Source organism: Leucoraja erinacea, chromosome 9 (genome assembly GCF_028641065.1).
Source record: "Leucoraja erinacea ecotype New England chromosome 9, Leri_hhj_1, whole genome shotgun sequence".
NCBI classification, from domain to species: Eukaryota; Metazoa; Chordata; class Chondrichthyes; order Rajiformes; family Rajidae; genus Leucoraja; species Leucoraja erinaceus.
Window position 1 is genome coordinate 54,674,465 of NC_073385.1, and position 21,349 is coordinate 54,695,813.

Sequence of the window (21,349 nt, forward strand, 5' to 3'; positions counted from 1 at the left end):
AATTGAATAATAAATGTGATCAAATATGGTGTCTTTATTTTGCACAATTACACAGAGACCTGGTTTCGAGCACATCCGATCAGGTCGGGGGGGGGGAGTTTCCCCCCCCCCCCCGCCACGGGTACCATGTAATCCCATGCTACCTGCTCCATGGTTGGATAGTCGGTGACTAAACTGTCTCCCCCACCTGGTTTGCCAGGTGAGGAGGGATCTGTGGACGCCCAGCAGGACCAAAAACAAGACCTGTCAAAGTGCGGATGAGCTCCTAGCGAGTCAACGGCCATCCATTCTTCAGTAGAACTTGCGATCACTGTCGTACATAGCATTGTAAGGAATGATGATAAAGCACACACACCAAAATCCTATACTTCCAGCGAGGGAAGTCCGCAGGAACTGGAGGACAGAGATGTGTGATGCATCCGTCACCGTTCCCGTCGGAAACCAGCACACGGCGTCGCTAATGTTTTCAACGATGATGAATTACAGGACACTACTCAACCCATCAGGTCTATGCTGGCATCCAGCAGAGCAATTCCATCAGTTCCAATCGGGTGACCATCCAATATTGTTTGCACAACTGACAACCCAGCTCACTGCTCACCCGATAAAGGTCTCAATTTTCCCACCACTACTTTCATCAACATCGGCACAGTGACACAGTGGTAGAGTTGCTGCCGTACAGCGTCAGTGAACCAGGTTCAATCCTGACTACGGGTGCTGTCTGTACGCCGTTTGTACCTTCTCCCCATGACCTGCATGGGTTTTCTCTGGGTGCTCCGGTTTCCTCCCACACTCCTAAGACGTACAGATTTGTAGGTTAATTGGCTCGGTAAAATTGTAAATTGTCCCTAATGTGTAGGAGAGAGTTAATGTGCGGGGATCGCTCGCCGGTCCGGGCTCGGTGGACACAAGGGCTTGTTTACGCTCTGGATCTCTCAACTAAACTTAAAAGTGTCATCGACCAGTGAGCATTTACCTGGAGTTTGGAGCGTTGGTCTTTATCTGAGATTTCTAGCAGTTCATCAATGTCAATCTCCAGTTCTGGGATTTCTTCCTCCTTCAGAAAGAAAAGAAATGGTTATTGAAAGTGACAGAACGGACCCAGGAGCGGGGATTACATCAAGACCAACACTGACGTTCAACAAGCTTATAATTCTCAAATTTGGTGTATATTAAGGATGTGATTGCACTAGAAAGGGTGCAGAGGGCCCTGAGGGCGGCACAGAGGTGCAGCCATAATGGGTAGGAAAGAACTGCAGATGCTGGTTTAAATCGAAGACAAAATGTTGGAGTAACAGCGGGACAGGCAGCATCTCTGGAGAGAAAAAAGGAATCTCATCCCAAAGCATCACCCGTTCTTTCTCTCCAGAGACGCTGCCTGTCCCGCTGAGTAACTCCAGCACTTTGTGTCTATCTGTGTCCCACATAGGAGATTAGTGGGCACAATTAGGGCACATGGTATTGGGGGTAGTGCTGGGATGGATAGAAAATTGGTTGGCAGACACAAGGAGTAGGGATGAATGGGTCCCTTTCAGAATGGCAGGCAGTGACTAGTGGGGTACCACAAGGCTCGGTGCTGGAACCGCAGCTATTTACAATGTACATCAATGATTTAGATGGGATTCAAAGTAACATTAGCAAATTTGCAGATGACACAAAGCTGGCTGGCAGTGTGAACTGTGAGGGGCATGCAATGAGAATGCAGGGTGACTTGGACAGATTGGGTGAGTGGGCAGATGCAGTTTTATGTGGATAAATGTGAGGTTATCCACTTTGGTAGCAAAAACAGGAAGGTAGATTATTATCTAAATGGTTTCAAGTAGGAAAAGGGGAAGTACAATGGGATCTGGGGGTCCTTGTTCATCAGTCAATGAAATTAAGTATGCAGGTACAGCAGGCAGTGAAGAAAGCAAATGGCATGTTGGCCTTCATAACAAGAAGAGTTGAGTAAAGGAGCAAAGAGGTCCTTCTGCAGTTGTACAGGGCCCTAGTGAGACCGCACCTGGAGTATTGTGTGCAATTTTGGTCCCCTACTTTGAGGAAGGACCGCGTAGGTTTACAAGGTTAATTCCCGGCATGGCGGGATTGTCATATGCTGAGAGAATGGAGCAGCTATATTGGAGTTTAGAAGGATGAGAGGGATCTTATTCAAATATATAAAATTATTAAGGGTTTGGACACGCTAGAGGCAGGAAACATGTTCCCGATGTTGGGGAGTCCAGAACCAGGGGCCACAGTTTAAGAATAAGGGGTAAGCCATTTAGAATGTAGACGAGGAAACACTTTTTCACACAGCAAGTTGTGAGTCTGTGGAATTCTCTGCCTCAAAGGGCGGTGGAGGCCGGTTCTCTGGATACTTTCAAGAGAGAGCAAGATAGGGCTCTTAAAGATAGCGGAGTCAGGGGATATGGGGAGAAAGCAGGAACGGGGTACTGGGGATGATCAGCCATGATCACATTGAATAGCGGTGCTGGCTCGAAGGGTCCTACTCCTGTACCTATTGTCTATCTACAGAGGTGCAGCGGTAGAGTTTCTGAATAACCGCACCAGAAACGGAAGGCAGTTGTGTCCTATTGTGTTATGTTAGCCTGAGGTGGAAGATGTTTTCTCCTCTGTGTTAATTTATAATACATTAAGTGGTGCAATAAGGAGAATTTACGTGGGGACTATCCAAATGTGTTTTATCTACATCTTTGTACACACTGCAATAGATAAGAACAATCACATACCGATTCCTGTCGATTGGCTCCATTCAGGGCTGTGATGAATCTCTAGGCCAACCTCTCCAACATAAACACCTTTTACAGTTGCGAATTGTTAGTTATGTAAACAGCTCAAACACCCTAACCCTTCACCACAAGTACTTTGTGCTGCTTTGTGTGTTGTCTAACCAGTTTACAGTACACGGAAAGAATGAATAACAAGCGTGCCTTCTCCAAGAACAATGTTTTGTACAGATGGAACTAAATATTAACCCATACTATCTTCATTAACCCATACCATTTCATTATTCACTTGGATCAGGAATTTCTGAAGGGCACAACGTGCTGCAGTAACAGCAGATCAGGCAGCATCTCTGGAGAACATGGATAGGAGAAGTTTTAGGCTGGAAGCTGAACTGTGTGACACACTGACGCAGCTGGTAGAGCCACTGTCTCACAGCACCAGAGACCTCAGTTCGATCCTGACCAGTCTGTGTGGAGTTTGCACGTTCTCCCCGAGGCCACGTAGGTTTCCCTCAGATGCTCCAGTTTCCTTCCACATCCCCAAGAGATACGGGTTTGTAGGTTAATTCGCCCCTGGTGTATAGTATGCGAAAGTGGGATAACATACAACTAGTGTGGTCGGTATGGAATCGGTGGGCCGAAGGGCCTGTTTCCATGCTGTATCTCTAAGTGAAACTAAGAGCTAAAATGTCCATTTCATGATTAGATGGGGGAGAGGGATCTTCACAAAGCAACCATTTGGGAAGATTATGAAATGTAGCATGCTGTGAGTGACGTAATGAAGTGGGAGGGGGAGGGAGAGCATGACAAAACAAAGATTGAATATCATTTACAGCATTATTTCTGCCCTTCTAGTATATTAAATATTGATTAGAGACACCATAATGGGCATATCCATGAAGACCACCTAGCACAAAAGACATAATCCATATGCAGGAGGTAATTAGTTAATGTCAAGCCACACAAAATAGTTCGACCAGGAAATGACCACACATTAAGCACACTCATGAACAGTAAAAATCCATCTCCAAGATAATATTAGTTTCACTTTTAAAAAGTCAACTCATTCTCATCCCTTTCAGTCCTTAAAGGAACAGCATGATAGATACTGGGGAGTGAGTATCATGTTAATTACACAATGCAGGTTTAAATATGATAAATCAGTTATTGACTGAAATTTGGTCATCAATGTTGATGCCAAACCAAGCTTGGTATCCTTACTTGACGTTAGCAAAAATATTAATTAAATTGTAAAGGTACATCACTGGGAAAGTAATATTCCAAAGCACAACAACATCTTTCCATGATTAAACAAGATATAATGTAACAACTTTGGACATGAACAATGTTTTCAGCATTATAGTATACTAGTTAGGTTTCTGGAGTGAAAATTTATAGCCTTGAACTAATAATAAAGAACCGGAGATGCTGGTTTATGCCAAAGATAGACACAAAATGCTGGAATTACTCAGAAGGTCAGGCAGCATATCTGGAGAAAAGGAAAAGGGAATGTTTCGGGTCGAGACTCTTCTTCATACTTCATTAGTCTGAAGAAGGGTCTCAACCTGAAACGTTACCTATTCCTTTTCTCCAGAGATGCTGAGTAACCTGCTGAGGTACTCCAGCAATTTGTGTCTCTATCTGGAGAAAATGGAGAGGTGATGTTTTCGGGTCGGGACCCTCCTTTTCTCCCAGTTTTATTTCTCTGCTCCCTGCTGCAATCACTCTGAAGAAGGGTCCCCACCCAAATCGTCACCAATCCATTTTCTTCAGAGATGCTGCCTGACCCACGGAGCTACTTTGTGTCTCGCCTTGAACTAATAACCCAGGGAAGGAGTTCAGATCCCACCAAGGGAATTAAACAATCCTGTAATAGAAAAGTTAGCGTCACTAATAGTGACCATGAAAACACCTGGGTGTTGTAAAAAAAATGAACGTGTTCAATAATAATCTTTAGGAAAGGTAAATGATTGACCTTCAATACCTGACTACAAGATGGAGGTACTAAAAACAGAAATAAAACACAATGAATCCAATGTCAGTCTAGGTACCAGATTAGTCAAAGGTGAGGACACAGCCAATTCAGACACACCTACACAGTGCTTATCACTCACTGGCGGCTCTTGGATATCGGCTACTGAGGGACACATAACCACACACAGCGTTGATTTCCTCCATCTCAAAAACGTCATTAAGAGCGTCATAACCGATCTCGTGCCTGTTGGACAGATTCATATCGTTTCAGCACCATTCCCACTTAATCCCGGCTAGTTGGTCGCACTGAGCTCTCGGCTATCGTTCAGATTAGATGTGCCACTTGAGGCGGCGCGGCTCTCAGATCGACCTCTAGAGCACTCCATAGAGGTGGTAGCACAGGATGTGAAGCCAGGAGAGTGTCCACCGGAGCTTCAATATGGCGTCTAATCCCGTGGTTTCATCACTTCAGGTAAACATGGCCAGAGCTATACCTCCCAGCTGATCACCATTGCGAAACCAACTTCAGCGCTGACCCTTCATCCCTGACTCGCATCTTGCGAACGCAAAGAGACACCAAAGATTAATATAGAGGAGCGTTATCCTTCAGTTATCTTTGGTATTCCGAGATTTTATCCCTTTTCTCTGCCAGATGTAGTTTTGTAGCGGCGTTCCCTGCTACCGAGCCCCAGTATCTGAGAGTCCGGTTCGTCTTGCCCTTTCAGCTTGACTCTTCGCTCCGGCCACAGTCAGCTGTAACTGCACGGATTGTTGGTAGCAATCACTATCGATCAGAATTGCTGAGAATCTACCCTGACTACGACTTTGCCATATATGCATCGATATAAAAAACATACAATGACCCCCCCCCCCCCCTATCCCCCCCCTCTTAAGCTCTTTTTTATCCTCTTGACGTCTTTTTTTGTTTCACGCCGGCACGTAATGACGCTCAACGATTCTCCTGAGTCACTGCACGGTTGGTAATTCTCCTCAACATGAGTAGAACAATGATTGCGATCCACGAGTAGAAGGTATGATTAGAGAAGGGAGGTTGTTTTTTATTTTTTTTTTTTATGTAGAGAGAGGTGCTACGTTGGTTAATTTCACCCAGAGCATGGATCACCTGCCGGAACTAAAAACCCGGATCGCAGCATAAGTTGTTATGAAGTCATAGGAGCAGACATTCCCCCCATCATCCTTATAACACTAAAACGCGTACAGACTCAGAGCCATCGAAAGCTTCAATATACACTTAAACACTGCCTCACAAAGCCGATCATTTTCTCATAAACTCATAACCCCCCCTAGGGACCCTCACCAATCCAGCAAATATCTCGTGAAGGGTCTTGACCCGAAACGTCACGACACTCACCCTGCGTCTCCCAGTGACGCTGTACTGTTCACGTTTGTGGTTACTCCAGCTTTGTTGGTTGTCTACCAGCACAATCCCTCCTGTTGCCGATATGGGGGCCCCACAGCTCCCCTTGCTACAACACTACAAAAAAAAATGTGGTCTAGGGAGGCTTATAAAAGCTCAGCTTATTTTCTGCTTCTTACATGTCATAGTGCCTCCTCGAAATGAATGCGAAACTTTGCATTTGCTTCCTTACCACTGATTCACTTTGGGAATCCACTAAAACCATGGGTATTTGGAAGAGCGAATTCCACCAATCACACCACTCTACCGAACTATAAATAAATGCACGCTCATCTCTTTCTAAAGCGTAGACCTGTCATTGGTAAGGAGTCATAGGACACTTTCCACAGGCACGTGAAAGCAGGCCCTTCAGCCTAAACTTGCCCCTCACCTCCCACCGACCAACATTCTGGTTCCGGTCTTATTGTTTCTACCCATGTTTACAGTGCCAAGCTCATTGCGGTGCATTTTTTCCCCAATCCTCTAGCATGGTGTCCATATCCATGTAACCTGTCTAAATGTTTCAGTTAAACATTGTGATGATAGCCACCTGCGCTCAACTCATCTTCTATGGGGAGGTTCATTCCAAGGCACTCCCACTCTGACGGACAGTGATTGTGGTAAATCGAGTGGCACATTACTCATTCAGGTTCTTATTAATCTTCCCTCCTCGTCTCCCACCACACGCTCCCCTGTCCTCCCACCCGTACCAAACCACCCCTCGACCCCGCGACTTGCACCTTTGACGCCCTCCCCCCTCCCAACCCCCACTACCTTTCCCCCCCCCCTTCCTCCAACTCTCCGTGCACCCCCGCGCAACTTCTTGTGCCACTGACTCCATTTTTATTTTTCCAATCCCCTGTTCACCTGACCCCCCCTATAGTTCCCCCCCCGCTCCCCCCCCCCCCGCTCCCCCCCCCCCCACCACTCTCCCTATCTCACCCCGATATCCCCTCCTCCTCCTCCACCATACACTACCCCTCCCCCCCCCCTCCCCATCTTAAGAGTTTTTTTTAATGTTTCCTTGGCGTATTGATTCCGCTACTGGGCAACAAGGACTGGCTCATCTATAAAAGTCTGTTCTACACTCATGAGTTGTAACTCAAATCTATGATTCATTCCAATCCCCTACACCAGGAAATATAGTTCAAGTTCTGCCCTTCACCCTTTCTTGGTCAGGCTCCCCCCAATCTGGAACATCGTACATTCTCCGCGGCACTTCATAGTTCTGACACATCCGCATACCCTAATGACTAAAAATGACTATGCAATACTCTAAAACATGGCTCCACCAAATCTTATGTAACTGCAACGATTGACCTTCCATATTCTATACGCACTACTCTGACTGATGAAGTCCAATGTGTCCAAAAGCCTTTTTGACCACCCTTGAGATATGAGATAAGTCAGTTGTAAACACCCCGGATTTAATTACCCTGTTGATCTGGGAGATTCTTTCTAGACCCCAGTTCTTTTTGCTGATTCGTCTGCCCCCTAGAACCCTAGAACCTCTCTAGGTTACGGGGCCCGAGTTTGTTTCACACTAACGAGACATCCTTCAGCATTAATGGACTGTTGAATCATTGTGGCCTAATGTACTCCGGTTTCATATGCCACTGGGCAGGGGAAACTTCAGTGAATTGCAGTGTCTATGGACGGAAGGAATATCATATCTTCCACCACTAATGGCCCCCTGGCCGTTCAGTTTAAAACAGCACAACGGTCTTCAGGCTGTGGTTTTATTTCCTTTGGGGGTGCATGACAATGCTGAACATTTTTCTTAGCACGGCATGCGATCGCACGCACCGTGAAAACTGCAAAAAAGCTTCTGTTTGGCGAACTGTCCCAGTTCATCAAGGGTTCTTGACCTCCATTACAATTTTTTTTTCATAAGTCGCCGCCCATTTCCCGGAGCAGGCTCTGCAGTGTTGCCATACTTACAACTGGATAGCAGCATCATCATGAGGTCGCACCCTGGCCACGAACACTCATTCACTCTGCCCGTTGGGGAACCAAGGTACATGGAACGGAAAACCGAACTTGTCTGGGTTCAGGGGAAGCTTCTTCGCGACAGCAACCCAGTGCTTTTAAACCACTACCTAACCTCAAATACTGGAAGCCTTAGACTAAAAATAAGGATATTGGATTGCACGGTTTGGCCTCTTGCTTGCCACTTATTGTCTGTTTGTTTGCATTGTACCACACACACGTAGAAAAGTGTAGGTGTACTATATATATTTTGTATAACTCAATTGATATACCCAATAAAATATTGAGCAATATATTATACTCAAAAATATCTAATAAATCTAATTATATTTCAATATTATCTATATTAAAACACAAAAATATGCTGAATTGTTTTTTCATTAGTATAGTCTCTTCCAGTAGACTATGTTTACCATATCCCAGTGCTTGCTGCCTGCAAGTTAAGCAATTGCATTGCTTCTGTTCTGGGACAGGTGGGCAATAGAAAAAACTTGACTTTGGTAGGTTGAGTCCTCAAGATCATGCAACTTTGAGTGTGACAGCCGGGAAACTAATAATCCAAAAATCTGCCCGATCTCTTTATGTTTATGAATTACTGGAGACCTTATTGACGGTTTGCCACCAGTGGAACTGCCAAAGTCTAAATTGTTAAGCCCCAAGGAGAGTAGGATCTGGCTGCTCTATTACACTACAGCGCGGAGACCCGGCTATAGTATAATGTTATCTCGAAGTCCGACTTCCAGTAAGCTATTAGCGCTATCACAAGTGTACTTGTCACACATCCATATCGGTTCAAGTAAAAGAAACCAACACCAAAGTATCTCAGGGCGAAGAAGGAGGTGGGCCTAATAATCGGTTGCCTTCTCAAAGAGGGAGCTACCGCAGCTGATTTATGAAGCCTATGCACTTTGCCTCTTTTTCAGATGCTGTAACGTCTTTAACACGCGTTTACAGGTTGTGTTCAGCCGCTGGTGGCATCATTGCTTGTCATCTGATGGGACGAGAGAGATCGCTGAATGTCCCTGTGTGTTTGTCCGACGAAGAAAATGCTCATTAACATCTATTGTTCATTTCGAATCCCGACTTCTTTCAATCAGAGGAAATAACACCTGTGTGATCGGGAAAAGCTTAGTAGAAAGAAGCCCTTGATTTCAACACAAAATTAACCCGCTGAGCTTTTGAAGCAGGATTGGGCCCTGAAGGTCAGGAGCCAAGTCGAAGTATAGAGATCACAAGAGTCAGGGGTTACCACACCGGGCTTCCAGTCAAGGTGCTCACAAGGGTGAAGAGGTACAAAAGGTCATGTGCCTACACACTAACATTGTTGCAAGTCTTGTCAGAAATCATTGCTTGGGGGAGTGAGATACTAAATGAGGATAATGCTAGATGTAAAAAGATCACCTGGCACTCCTTTAGAAGGTGGATCATAGTATATCGGATGATATTTAATGATCAATGACCACCACCAAAACAGATAATCTATTAATTGTGGCGTTTTTGGTCAGGACCTTTCTTCAAACTGATTGGAGAAAAAACTGGAAAAGAGGGTCAGGACAAAGCCTGGGCCAGAAGATAGATTGATAGAGGTGAGGAGGGGTTTTTGATAGGTTGATGAAAAGACAGAAATGTGAGACAAAAGGATTGAAGAGTTGCAAATTGTGAAGCTAGAAGAGAGAATGTAGGTGGAAGGGAGAAAATAGATGAGAGTCCAGGTGGGTCATAGGACGGGGGTGGGGTGGGGGGGGGGGGGGGGGCGGAGGGGTGATAGGGGATATGGGAGAGAAACCTAGAGGCCAGTAAATATTGGCTAGTCCTACCGCTAGTGTTAATGTGCAGAAGACTCGCACTGGTCGGATTAAATGTTTATCCTTAAATATCCATGAATAACAGAATTAGTGTGAATGGGTATTCGACAGTCGGCAAGGGTTCGGTGGGGAATTTATTTCTGAAATAGTTTAGTTTAGAGTTACAGTGTGGAAACATGCCCTTCAGGCCACCGAGTCCATGTCGACCAGTGATCACTCGTACACTAGTTCTATCCTTGCACTTGAGGGGCAATTTACAGGCCAATTAACCTGCACGTTTTGTAATGTGGGAGGAAACCAGAGCACCCAGAGAAAGCCCATGCAGTCACAGGGAGAACATACAAACTCCGTACAGACAGCACCCATAGTCAGGATCGAACCCGGGTCTCAGGTGCTGCAAGACAGCAATTCTACTACTGCGCCACTGTTCCGGACAGCTTTCACCAGGATTTCAGTTAGTGTAAAGAAAAATGTTGTGTCCTGTCTGCTTCTTTTGCAAACAGCAGTATCAAATGTTCACCCTTTCCTTGGATAAATCAATCCATGTGCTCTCGTTACTAACCCGACAGAATATCGAAAGAGTTGCTAATTATTTATTCTATCACAATCCCTCCTAATTTTAGAAAATCTGTAAATAATCGAGGTTGAGTCACCCAGGAAGCTGAAGTGAATTTTGAATTAGGTTCTATTTTGAGCCTCTGCTTTGTACAACAGGAGATCAAATTCACCTGGCACCATCCCAAGATGAACTGAACTGGTTCAGTGAGTTTAGGAGTTCACTTTTAATGCAGCAAAAGTGACTACACCTATTTACCAGCCAAGATGCTCCACTTTCCTCCCACGCTCCAAAGACATACAGGTTTGTAGGTTGGCACAAAATGCTTGAGTAACTCAGCAGGTCAAGCGGCATCTCTGCAGAAGAGGAGTAGGTGACGTTTGAGGCCGATACCCTACTTCGGAAAAACGTCACCTATTCCTTTTCTCCAGAGATGCTACATGACCCGCTGAGTTACACCAGCACTATCTCAAGACTATCTTTGGTGTAAATCAGCATCTGCAGTTCCTTCCTACAGGTTTGTAGGTTAATTGGCTGTGGTAAAAATTGTAAATTGTCCCTAGTGTGGAGGATAGTGTTAGTGTATGATGATCGCTGGTCAGCGCAGACTCGGTGGGATGAAGGGCCTGTTTCCACACTGTTTATCCAAACTAAGCTAAACCAGCCCAATGTATTGACTGGGTCATATAATCACTATCGCGATTGCTTCCATACTGTATTTTCCTTTTGCCTGAAAGCTCGCCATCCTCCGCAGAGAAACCTTCTCTGCTCCTTATTGAAGCGGAACTGGGATATCCACTAACCACTCAGTCCCTAGGCGCAGTGCTTTTCCTGGAGAACATCAATTGAATGCCAAAACTACAAATTACAGCATTAGGCTTAAAGAAGATGTGGGATCTGTTTGGAGAAGATTAGACATATCAATGTGTTTCTTTGTTCCTTTCAGCGATGGGATTACAGGGTTAGAGTCATAGAGAGATACAGCAGAGAAACGGGGCCTTTTGCCCATCAAATCCACTTTTACTATCAAGCACCAATTTTCACTTTAATTCTATATTTGTCTATTTTATTCTCCCGTCATTCTCATCAACTTTGCCCAGATTCTACCCCTCACCGATACTGTAGGGGCAATTTACGGGGGGCAGATACCCTACCAGCAGGTTCTTTGGATGTGGGAGGCAACTTGAGCACCTGGAAACCCATGGGGTCAGAGGAAGAGGAAGGGCGGCATGATGGCGCAGCGGTAGAGTTGCTGCCTTGCAGCTCTGGGGACCCGGGTCCAATCCCGACTACGGGTGCTGTCTGTACAGTTTGCACATTCTCCCCGTGACCTCGTGGAGATCTTCGGTTTCCTCCCACACTCCAAAGATGCACAGGTTTGTAGGTTAATTGGCTTAGAATAAGTGTAAATTGTCCATAGTTTGTGTAGGATAGTGTTAATGTGCGGGAATCACTGATCGGTGCGGACTCGTTGGGCCCAATGGCCTCTTTCGCGCTGTATCTTTAAACTAAACTAAACATGCACACTGAGGGCACTCCAGAATTCAAGGTCAATCCTGGGTCACTGTAGCTGCAAGGCACCACTATGTCATCCCAACTGTGCCACCTCTGTGCCGCAACCTAAGAGAAAATGAAGGGCGAGTCACGCACCAGGAATTCCACAGCAATGTATCATAAAGGGCAGGTGATAAAGCAACAATAACAAACATGTCTTACATAGCTGGAAAACTGAAATCAATGGGCATAAAGGGTAAGGCGCTCCAATGCTTGGAGCCATAGCTCATACAAAAGAAAGATGGTTGGGATGGATGGATGGTTGTTCAAGGTCAATTATCCACGCCTCATCCAGGACATGACAACAAGGTTTCCTTAGGGCAATATTCTATGCTCAACCATTTTCAACTGCTTCATCAATGATGTTTAAGAAAGAAATGCAGATGCTGGAAAAGTCGAAGGTAGACAGAAAATGCTGGAGAAACTCAGCGGGTGAGGCAGCATCAATGCAGAAAAGGAATAGGTGACGTTTCGGGTCGAGACCCTTCTTCAGACTGATGTCGGGGAGAGGGCACGGGAAAAATATTTTCCCACCCCCCCCAACATCAGTCTGAAGAAGGATCTCGACCCGAAATGTCATCTATTCCTTCTGCTTCATCAATGACCTTCCTTCCATCAACAGTAAGATGTGGGGATATATGCTGACGATTGCACAATGCTGGACAAGTTTTTTTTTACAGAGAGAGTGGTGGATGCTTGAAACAAACTGTCAGGTATGGTGGTGGAAGCAGATAAGATAGCGCCATTGATGGAGATGCACGTGGATATGAAGGGAATGGAGAGATATGGATCATGTGCAGGCAGTTTCAACTTGGCATCATGGTCGGCATGGCCATTGTGGGCCAAAGAGCCTGCTCTTGTGTAGGAAGGAACTGCAGATGCTGGTTTAAACCCAAGATAGACACAAAAAGCTGGAGTAAGTCAGCAGGACACGCAGCATCAATGGAGAGAAGGAATGGGTGATGTTTCAGGCAACAGATGACCAAGAATGTTATGGCCAGATCTGGACTCCTTATCCATGGAGGGATATATCCGTAACAGAGAGGGCGTAGAAAGATTCACTGATAGATTCCTGAAAAGGGAGGGTTGTCCTATGACAACAATTGAAACAGATCTAAATTTTAAAAGAATGAAAGGTAATGTCATTGAGGCAAATCACTTATGGGCTTGACAGGATAATTGCAGTGATGATGGTTCCCTTGGCTGATGTAACCAAAACAAGGGTTATGGTTTCAAAACAAGTATCAGCCATTAGATTTTGAGATTTCCCCCCACATTCCAAAGATGCAGGTTTGTGGGTTCATTGGTTTCTGGAAATTGTCCTAGTGTGTACGATAGAACTAGTGTGCGGGAGATCGCTGGTCGTCTTGGACTCGGTGGGCCAAAGGGTCTGTTTCCACGTATCTGTAAACTAAACAAACCAAGCTCAACACCATCCAGGGTGAAGCAGCCTCAGAGGTACGCACACTGACGATAAACATTAATATTGTCCAACCCTGGTGAACAATGGTTGCGGTGCGTAGCATATACAAAATCAATAGTAATTAACACCGGGCTACCACCACTGCACCTCCTTAATGCACAAGCACTACACCCTACAAGGTGCATAGGGTCACAATCAGCTGCAGGGTTCCTCTATAGGTCACACACCATTGCTAACTTGGATATATAAAATTGTTTCATGTAGAGGACGGTGAATTTTTAGAATTCTTGATTTAAGAAGGCTTTGGATGCTCCGTCCTTGAGTATATTCAAGAGGGAGGTTGAGTTCTCAATGTTAAAAGAAATATAGGGATAGTGTAAGCAAAAGATCAACCATGATATTGAATAACACAGCAAGCAGGCAAGAAGCACAGAATGCTTGTGCATTATACTGAATCTAAATCCAATAGCAGTGTGAGTAGCAGTATCTAAAGTGCTTTAGTGCTTCAAGGCAGGGACTCATCACCTCCATAGCTTAGTTTAGTTTAGCTACAGCGCAGCAACAGGCCTTTCGGACCACCGAGTCCACGCCAACCAGTAATTCCCGTACACTAACACTATCCTACACATAAGGGACAATTAAAATGTTTTACCAAAGCCAATTAACCCTCAAACCTAGAGGGTGGAGGGAACTGGAGCATCTGAAGAAAACCCACGCAGGTCACGGGGAGAACACACAAACTCTGTCCCCGACAACATCCGAGGTCAGAATCGAACCAGGTCTCTGGCACTGTAAGGCAGCAACTCTGCCGCTGTGCCATCATGCCGCCCCTTCTCAAGGGTAGATAATAGACAATAGGTGCAGGAGTAGGCCATTCGGCCCTTCGAGCCACCACCACCATTCAATGTGATCATGGCTGATCATACCTAATCAGTACCCCGTTCCTGCCCTCTCCCCATATCCCCTGACTCCGATATCTTTAAGAGCCCTATCCAGCTCTCTCTTGATAGTATCCAGAGAACCGGCCTCCACTGCCCTCTGAGGCAGAGAATTCCACAGACTCACAACTCTCTGTGTGAAGAAGTGTTTCCTCGTCTCCGTTCTAAATGGCTTACCCCTTATTCTTAAACTGTGGCCCCTGGTTCTGGACTCCCCCAACATCGGGAACATGTTTCTTGCCTCTAGCGTGTCCAAACCCTTAATAATCTTATATGTTTCAATAAGATGCCCTCTCATCCTTCTAAACTCCTTGGTATACAAGCCCAGCTGCTCCATTCTCTCAGCATATGACAGTCCTGCCATCCCGGGAATTAACCTTGTAAATCTACGCTGCACTCTCTCAATAGCAAGAATATCCTTCCTCAAAGTAGGGGACCAAAACTGCACACAATACTCCAGGTGCGGTCTCACTAGGGCCCTGTACAACTGCAGGAGGACCTCTTTGCTCCTATACTCAACTCCTCTTGTTATGAAGGCCAACATGCCATTCGCTTTCTTCACTGCCTGCTGTACCTGCATGCTTAATTTAATTGACTGATGAACAAGGACCCCCAGATCCCGTTGCACTTCCCCTTTTCCCAACTGGGCATCATTTAGATAATAATCTGCCTTCCTGTTTTTGCTACTAAAGTGGATAACCTCACATTTATCCACATTAAACTGCATCTGCCATGCATCTGCCCACTCACCCAACCTGTCCAAGTCACCCTGCATTCTCACAGCATCCTCCGCAAATTTGCTAATGTTACTTTGAATCCCTTCATCTAAATCATTGATGTATATTGTAAAAACTGCAGTCCCAGCACTGAGCCTTGCGGTACCCCACTAGTCACTGCCTGCTATTATGAAAGGGACTGTCTGCCAACCAGTTTTCTATCTATCTAGTTAGAGATGGGCAGTGAATGTTGTATATATGTTTAAACCCCATGAATTAAAGAACGACTTTTGTGTCTCAGTGATTTTTCACACAAAGGGTGGTGCTTACCTGGAAAAAGCTGCCAGAGCAGGTAGTACAGGAAAATCCAATGACAATGTTTGAAGGCATTTGAACAGGTACTTAGTTGGAAAAGAGGGACACTGGCATCATGCAGGCAAACGGGATTAGTGTTTGTGGGCGTCAGGGTTCGCATGGACGAAGCAGGCCGAACGGACCTGTTTCTCTGCTGTATGATTGTATAACTATGATTTTATGAGGTGAAGCTATATTGAGGCAGCATCAGGGCAGGAATAGAATATGAAGTGTTGATGGAGTCTGACGGAGTCCCAGCAAGGGGTGTAACACAGGAAGGTGGTGAGGGGTGTGACGGCAAGATGCTTATTATGTGAGCTAATGGTTTTAAATAGTATCGGATAGCTATCCAGTTAAGTCATGACTGCTGTGCAATTGAGAACAGCAGCCAAGCATTGCATAATGAAGGATTAAAAGAGGGAATTTCAGAAGATAGCAAAGAATGAACGGGGGTAACTCAGCGGGTCAGGCAGCATCTCTGGAGAAAAGGAATAGGTAACATTTCAGGTCGCGACCCTTCTTCAGGCTGAGAGTCAGGGGAGAGGGAAACTAGAGGTACGAAAAGACAAAGAACAAATCAGAGCCGGCACGGATGACCAGGAAAAGGTGGAGCCCACAATGGTATATTGTTAGTTGTGGAAGAGGTGATGACGGAAGGATATATGGATGCGAACAGTGAAGCCAGCAGGATGGCTATGGTGGGGGAGGGGCAGAGAGAGGGAATGCAGGAGCTACCTGAAATTAGAGAATGTCCCACTGAGTTACTCCAGCATTTTGTGTCTACCATTAGAGAAGTCAACTTTGATACCGCTGGGTTATAATCTGTGAAAGCTAAAATATGGTTATCTGAAAAGGTAAATCTTACATGGAATTGGCCTCAGACCTTCCTAAACTAACAATATCCCGAGAGAAAAACATTATCAGCACCAGAAGAAACAAACCAAACAAGTGAAGCAGCAGGGAGACTTTGTAACCTGGAGTGTGGTGGCAGGATTCAATAACACAGGTCAGAGTCTGCAGTAATGTTCCTGGGATCTAAGGGTTTATATGGTCAGACTAATTACACTATATTCTGAGAAGGAAGTGGATTTTCTGTATGAACCTTGTGTTTTCAGTGGACTTTGATTCTTCCTGGACGTATATAAATGCTTACTGTTCTGGCCCCTCTCAAATCAGTGCTGGTAATCTCTCTGCCTTTGGCAGGCTTGCTCTTAGCACCCAAGGCTCTGCTGCTATCTGTTGATGATGTAGTAGATGCAAAGTCAGCAACATCTTGAATGAAATCCGGCAATGCTGGATACGCTCAGCAAAGTCGGTTCTAAGGGGTCTCCAACGTTAACTTATTATCTCTTTCCCCACAGAAGCTGCCCAGCCCGCTGAGTGGTTGCGGCCTCTCCTGCAGTTACACTGCCCTCCATAATGTTTGAGACAAAGACCCATCATTTATTTATTTGCCTCTGTACTCCACAGTTTGAGATTTGTAATAGAAAATATCATTTGTGGTTAAAGTGCACATTGTCAGAATTTATTAAAGGATATTTTCATACATTTTGGTTTCACCATGTAGAATTTACAGATGTGTTTATACATAGTCCCCCCATTTCAGTGCACTATAATGTTTGGGATACATGGCTTCACAGGCATTTGTAATTGCTGGGTTTGTTTAATTGCCTCCTTAATGCAGGTATAAGAGAGTTCTCAGCACCTAGTCTTTCCTCCAGTCTTTCCATCACCTTTGGAAACTTTTATTGCTGTTTTTCAACACAAGGACCAAAGTTGTGTCAATGAAAGTCAAACAAGTCATTATGAGACTGAGAAACAAGATTAAAACTGTTAGAGACATCAGACAAACCATAGGCTTATCAAAATCAACTGTTTAGAACATCATTAACAAGAAAGAGAGCACTGGTGAGCTTACTAATTGCAAAGGAACTGGCAGGCCAAGGAAAACCTCCACTGCTGATGACAGAAGAATTCTCTCTATAATAAAGAAAAATCCCCGAACACCTGTCCGACAGATCAGTAACACTCTTCAGTAATCAGGTGTGGATTTGTCAATGACCACTATCCGCAGACGACTTCATGAAAAGAAATACAGAGGCTACAAAGCAAGATGTAAACCACTGGTTAGCCACAAAAATAGGATGGGCAGGTTACAGTTTGCCAAGAAGTACTTAAAAGAGCAACTACAGTTCTGGAAAAAAAAAAGGTCTTGTGGACAGATGAGACAAAGATTAACTTATATCAGAGTGATGGCAAGAGCAAAGTATGGCATCTAGGTCAGGGTCCCAAAGCGGGATATTCTGCTCCCCTTGCCTGGAGAAATAGTGGAGTGGATCCTAGCTCAGGTCATCGGTTTTTCCAAGAAGAGGAACAACTGATGGTTAGGATTAAACCGAAGAGGAGGAAAAACTGCAATACAGGCCTGGCCGAGCATCACCAGAGAAAAGCAACTGGTGGGGCCAGTCTGCATGCAAAAGATATGCAACACACTTTCATTTACAGAGGTCCCAAACATGGTAAAATGGGGTTGTATGGAACAAGCTGTTCATGGTGTGCAACATGTTGCCTTTCACCTGAGTGGTGACCACGGTTATTTTTGGGGGAATTGTTGTCTCAGCTGCTATCCACCTCTGGGGTGGGGGTGGGGGCATCTAGGTCAGGGTCCCAAAGCGGGATCTTCTGCTCCCCTTGCCTGGAGAAATAGTGGAGTGGAAGCAGGTCAGTTGATAGGATCCATCGGTTTTCCAAGAAGTGGAACAAGAGTTAGGATTGAGGTAAGAGGAGAAAAACTTAAAAGGGGCCATTCTTCACACAGAGGATGGTAATTGTATGGAACAAGCTGTTAAAAGTGCTTACATTTACAACATTTAATATATCTTATAGAAACATATAGAATTCTTAAGGCATTGGACAGGCTAGATGCAGGAAAAATGTTCCCGATGTTGGGGCACAGTTTAAATGTTCCAGAACCATGGGTCACAGTTGAAGAATAAGGGGTAAGCCATTTAGGACTGAGAGTAGGAAAAACTTTTTCACCCAGAGAGTTGTGAATCTGTGGAATTGTCTGCCACAGAGGGCAGTGGAGGCCAATTCATTGGATGTTTCCTAGAGAGAGTTGGATAAAGCTCTTAGGGCTAATGGAATCAAGGGATATGGGGAGAAAGCAGAAACGGAGTACTGATATTGGATGATCAGCCATGATCAAATTGAATGGCAATGCTGGCTCATAGAGCTGAATGGTCTACTGCACCTATTTTCTATGTTTCTGTGTTAAAAGACATTTGGAGAGGTTCTTGGTTGGCAAAGACGAACTGGGCTGAAGGGTCTGTTACTGTGCTGCATTATCCCTATGAACCTGTGACTCTCGGGAGGGGAGGTTTGGAGATCGCTTTTATTTAGACTCAAATTAAATTGTCCAATGTAACTGAGAGGATGAGCTTAGGACAGCTTCCTGGAGCCACATGTCACGGACTTAAAAACAGAACATTTATTAGACTTTGTGTAATGAGCCAATGTTAATTAATAATCTCAGACGGATATCCTCCCGTGAAGACAGATGATAAATGTTACTGTATTTGAGAATGACATGCTTGAATGTGAAACTACAGTCTTAAATACAGCTATTGGAGATGGAAGCCAGTTTTACAGAAGTAATTAGGGCAAGTGGATCAAATTGAGATAAATGAGCAATGGCAAACCAAAGATATTTTGCAATATTTAATGTATATAATGCAGCACTCTTTTAGAAAAATGCTTAATCTGTAGCTAACCAAGGACAGAATTTGATTAAAATTTAGAGATTCGATGTTGCGAAATGAATTAGGAAGTTATCGGAAGCAGTTACGACTGTCCAGAAAATCATGAGGGAGATGAGTGAATATGGGAATAGAATGGAGGAAATGTGAAAAATTGAGCTTCCGTAGGCATGGAAACAGTGAGAGAGCAGCAAAAGCTAACCCCATTCCATTGAGAAAGATTGATATGCAGAATAAGTAAATGAGTGAGACTTTAGAGTTTAGAGATACAGCATGGAAACAGGCCCTTCGGCCCACCGAGTCCATGTCGACCAGCGATACACCAGCACTATCCTACACACCAGGAACAATTTACAATTTACAGAAGCCAATTAACCTACAAACCTGCACGTCTTTGGAGTGTGGGAGGAAACCGCAGGGAAAACAGGGTCACAGGGAAAACGGACAAACTCCATACACTGTAGTCAGAATTGAACCCGGTCTCTGGCGCTGCAAGGCGGAAACTCTACCGCTGCACCCCTTTGCCGCCCTAAGTCATTTGGGTTTTCTGTCCAAAGGTGAAGATACAATAAATTACCAAAAGTCCCAGGTATAATGAAAGTGAAGATCGGAAATTTAATTTAAGAGATATACAGAAAAAAATATTCTCAGAATGTGATGATCTACAAATGTGGTGGATGATGAATGAAGTGGAATCTTCCAAAGCTCCCTAAATTCTAGATTGACCCGTGGGTTGGAAAGAAACAAACGTAACACCACCATTCATGACAGCAGATCCAAAGAAGAACCTCAAGACTTTTTAACCTGGTATAAGTTGTGGCAAGACTGTAGGAATCCATCAGCAAGAAGATGCAAAGAGGCCAATTAGATAACCACAACTCTGATAAGGCACTCTTTACATGGTTTTATGAATGGGAAATTGGTTATGTCATATCACAGGAAATGGGGAAGCCTTCATAGTGAATGGTAGGACCCTGGGGAGTATTGCAGAGCAGAGAGATTTAAGAGTACAAGTACATCATTCTTTGAAAGTGATAATCTTGGTAGATAGGGTGATGAAGACAATTTTTAGCATGCTGGCCTTTATCTGCCAGGGATTTGAGTATAGTCATTAAGACATTATGTTACAGCTATACAAGATTTTCAGGAAAGTTTGGGCAGGCTAGGATTCTGTTGACTGGAATACAGGTGGCTGTGCAGTGATAAAATCAGGAGTTGAACAGCTGGGATGAATGTGCATTGTCTTTTTCCCTGGGTAGGGGAATCAAGAACTAGAGGGCAGAGGTTTAAGGTGAAAGTGGAAATATTGTAAAGGAACCTGAGGGTGTTTTTACACAGAAGGTGGCAGTTAATGGAACGAGCTGCCAGAGGAAGTAGGTGAGGAAGTAGGTGAGGCAGGTACAATATCACCATTGGGCCAGATGCAGTTAAATGGATAAACTTAGATGGGCATCTTGCTCAGCATGAACGTGTTGGGCTGAAGGACCTGTTTTCGTGCTGTATTTCCCATTGTACAGGACTTGAGTGACCACACCTGGTAGCCTATTTGCAGCTTTCAATAAACTGGATATGCTTGGCATAGAGCCACTGCATACAAAGTACAAAAATACAAAAGTTGAAGGTTTACTAGATTTTAACGTGGCAAGTGGTCATCCAGTGAGGAGAAATTGGGTAGAACACCCATTGTAGTTCAAAAGAATAATCTCACTTTTGTTTCTTTTCACCTATGGACTGTGGGTGTCTATGGCATTGGTGCCATTTATTGCCCTGGTTGTGGTGAGTGCCTTCCTGACCTGTTATAACACAGAGGTACAAGGAAGGGTGTCTAACTGGGCTACTTCAGAGGGCTAATCAGGAATGCACTGCGTCCCATGTCCAGAGGCCACACCAGGTAAGGGTGGCGAATTACCTTCCCCAAAATATATTAATGAAACAGGCAAGTTTCTATGACCATCATCATTTTAGCTCTTACTTCAGATTTATTTAATGGTGTTAATTAACATCACAGTCTGCAGAGGGAAGTATGAATTCCACATCATAGGCTTCTGGAATACTAGTTCAATAAAATAATCACTATGGTTCCATTCCCCAGACAGAACAAATGGTAAGAGCCGAGTTCCTTTGTCTTAAGAGTATGGC

General features: G+C 44.6%; 1 protein-coding gene across 1 annotated transcript in view; it reads right to left on the reverse strand.

The window, feature by feature from the left end:
* ppp1r14d (protein phosphatase 1 regulatory inhibitor subunit 14D) overlaps positions 1-21,349 on the reverse strand; it is a 46,702-nt gene that overhangs the window by 3,524 nt on the left and 21,829 nt on the right. Inside the window, exon 2 of the mRNA XM_055640845.1 lies at positions 977-1,057. Within this exon, the coding sequence (XP_055496820.1) occupies positions 977-1,057 (81 nt within the window). The remainder of the gene's footprint in view (positions 1-976; positions 1,058-21,349) is intronic.